The sequence below is a fragment of the Herpailurus yagouaroundi genome, unplaced genomic scaffold (genome assembly GCF_014898765.1).
Source record: "Herpailurus yagouaroundi ecotype Mexico unplaced genomic scaffold, PumYag 152491, whole genome shotgun sequence".
NCBI classification, from domain to species: Eukaryota; Metazoa; Chordata; class Mammalia; order Carnivora; family Felidae; genus Herpailurus; species Herpailurus yagouaroundi.
The window spans coordinates 1-3,461 of record NW_024422936.1 but is presented as its reverse complement, the minus strand read 5'-3'; the positions used below and the strand labels follow the sequence as shown (position 1 = coordinate 3,461).

Sequence of the window (3,461 nt, the reverse complement as noted above, 5' to 3'; positions counted from 1 at the left end):
GCACGGCTATAATTTATTAGGAAACGAGAGCAGCCCACCCAGAGTCTTCATCACCTTAGGAATTAAAGAGTTTCAATCTACAGGATTTCTCAGGCTGAAGAAGGCTTTTACTTCCACCACTGTGGATTGACTCTCATGGCGAAAAACTTCCGTAAAGAAGCGGTTACTGTATACAGAACACTGGCACCCTTATAAATAGAAGGAAATGATTGCAACAGAATAAAGGCCTTATAGGAAACACCCCCAGCTAGCCTCATACTCTATGGTGAAACACGGAAAGTGTTTCCTCTAAGATCAGATAGTACATAAACATGCCTCTTTCACCACCCATGTTCAACAGAGGAAAGGAGGCCAGGCCAAAAGAATTAGGAGAAAAACAATAGAATGCAATCAAATTGGAAAGGAATAAGTACAATGAGGTCTGGTTGTAGATGACGGAAATTATATGTACAAAACTCTAAAGATTCTGCAAAAATTGTTGAACTAATAAACAATTTCAACACACGTGCAGGATACAAAATCAACAGGCAAAAATCAATTGTGTTGCTATACACTAAAAATACCTTCCTCCCAAAATCAAGGAAAAAATTCATTTACAATAACATTAAAAAGAATAAAATAGTTAGGAATGAAAGAATGAGGCAATAGAGTATACATGGAAATCTAGAAAACGTTGCTGAAAGAAATTACAGAAGACACAAATGAAGGGAAAGACATCCCATGTTCATGGATGATGAGACTTAATATTGTTAAGATGACACTACTACCCAAAGAGATCCACAGATTCAATGTAATCCGTAACAAATGCTTTTCTTTTAAGATTTTATTTTTAAGGAATCTCTATACCCAACGTGGGACTTGGACATACAACCCCGAGATCAAGAGTCGCATGATCCACTGTACTGAGTCTGTCAGATGCTCCCCCTGTTAAATTCTTAAGGAAATATTTTGCAGAAATAGAAATTTCCAAAAAGTCACATGGAATCTCAGGGGCCTCAAATAGCCAAAATTATTTTGAAAAAGAACAAAGTTGGAGGACTCCTACTTCCTGACTACAAAGCTACAGTCACCAAAATAATGTGGGCCTGCTATATAGATAGACATAGAGACCGATGGGATACAACAGGCACCCCAGATACAAATCCTGATACATATGGTCCAATGATTTTCGGTACGGTTGTCATGACCATTCAATGGAGAAATGGTCTATTCTATTCAAGAAATGGTCTTGGGAACACTGGATACCCATGCAAATGAATGAAGTTGGATCCTGACCTTACATCATGCACAAAAACTAACTTAAAACAGATCAAACATCTAAACGTAAGAGTCAAAACTGTGAAAGTCTTAGAAGAAAACATAAAGCAAAAGCTTATTGAAACTGGATTTCCCGATGATTTCTTAGATGTGACACCCAAAGCAAAGACAACAAAAGAAAAAACAGATGAACTGGATTGCATTGAAATAGGAAACTTCTGTGCACCAAAAGGCACAATCAAGAAAGTGATGGTAGCACCTAAGGAATAAACAGGACTCGGGAAGGAAATAGACAGCATAGGAAATATAGTCAATGGCATTTTATTATTTTAATTTTTTAAAGATTTTAAGATTAAATAAGCTCTACACCCAATGTGGGGCGTGAACTCACAACCCCGAGATCAAGAGTCACATACTCTATCTACTGAGCCAGCCAGGTGCCCCTAGTCAATGGTATTTTAATAGCATTGCATGGTGACAGATGGTAGCTACACTGTGGTAGGCATAGCATAACACAGAGTTGTCCAATCTCTATGTTGTGCACATGAAACTAGTGTTACATTGTGTGTCAACTAAAGTTCCCTAACCACCACCACCACCACCACCACCAACAACAACAACAATAACAAAGTGATGGCACCCACAGACTGGAAGAAAACGTTTGCAAATCATAGCTGGTAAGAGATTAATATCAAGAATATATAAAACACTTCTGCAATTCAACAACAACAAAAAGCAACTTGACCCTGAGGACCCTTCTTTTTTCCCCACCTGCAAAGGTGCCTTATATGTGTGGGGGTTTTGGGAGCTGACAGAATCCCCTCCCCACACTGCAGACTGGACTGGGAGATCTCAGATCTCAGATCTCAAGATCTGCCATGAGAAATCAGACAGCACAGGGAGGAAGCATCTGCAGACATGTGATGGGAGAGTTCAAGGACAGATCTGAGTCACAAGCAAATGCAAAATAACTTCTTCTAGGCTCTTTTCTGGAAACCAGGAAGATCTCCACCACAGTGCTTGATGTAAATGCTTCAGGGATCCACTTACCAGAGACTGTGATAGTCTTGACCGTGAACTTATTGAGGCGAGTGCCAGGGTTATAAACAAGGCAGGCATAGGATCCAGTATCATTCACAGTGATGTTGGGGATAAAGAGCTCCTGTGAGGATGGCTGGGGGCTCCCATTGATAAGCCAAGAATACTGTGCAGGCGGGTTAGAGGCTGAGTGGCAGGAGAGACTGAGGTTTGCCCCTGGACGGTAATAGGAGTCTGTGGGGGAAATGGTGGGGGCATCCGGGCCATCTGGAGCAAACAGAATAAAGCCACACGTGATGTAATCCAAGGGAAGGGGAAGATCCTCGTCTGTATAATGTCCACAGTATCCCTCTGAGCTAGGTCATAACCCTGTTTTAGAAAGTCCCAACCAGGGCACCTGGGTGGCTCAGTCAGTTAAGCATCCTACTCTTGGTTTCAGCTCAGGTCATGATCTCATGGTTTGTGGGATGGAGCCCCATGTCAGGGCTCCGTGCTGTTAGGGTGGGGCCTGCTTGGGATTCTCTCTCCTTCTCCCTCTGACCCTACCTCACTAATGCTCATGTACTCTCTCTCAAAATAAATAAAAATTTAAAAATAAATAAATAGTCCCAACCATAAGCCCCCTGTGTTCACTGAGCCTGAGTCTGAGATATTAACTTGTTTCCCCCTCATAGGCTATCGACCCTCCCAGGGAGGAGCAGCCTGTTCCCTCCTAGTCTTGGCTTAGGCTGGGCCTTCCCAGGTTTGCCTGAGATAAGAAGCCATGGCCAGCCTGGGTGTCTAGGTGAGAGTCAGGTACTCAGACCCCAGAAGGACAGATGTGGCCTGACCTCTGGCAGCGTGGATTCGGGCTGGCAGCCTGGGCCATGTAGGAATACAAGTTACTCACAGAGAACATTCAGGGTGAATGGGTCACTATGACCGGCACTGACTGGGTTCCAGGTTTCACACTCATAAGGTCCTGTGTCATTCCTTGTGACACCATGTAAAGTGAGAGTCCTGTTGTCCAGGGACAGCTCCAGCCTGGCGCTGTCCGGGAGGCTCTTACTGTTTACTGACCACAGGTAGCTTGTGTTCTGAGTCTGAGGTTCACACGTTAATACTACAGAATCCACGTTCTCCACGGGGTCCGAGTTGTTGCTTGTGATGTTGGGTTTGGGTAACTC

The 3,461-nt window shown here is 43.3% G+C and overlaps 1 protein-coding gene across 1 annotated transcript; it reads right to left on the bottom strand.

The window, feature by feature from the left end:
* Positions 1–2,052: 2,052 nt before the first annotated feature.
* On the bottom strand, positions 2,053–3,458 carry LOC121026735 (carcinoembryonic antigen-related cell adhesion molecule 1-like; the record flags this gene model as incomplete). The annotated part of the gene is made up of 2 exons (XM_040469516.1): positions 2,053–2,562; positions 3,185–3,458. Coding segments are annotated over 2 exons (693 nt in total), but the record flags the coding sequence as incomplete, so codon positions are not given.
* Between the last annotated feature and the right edge of the window lie 3 nt (positions 3,459–3,461).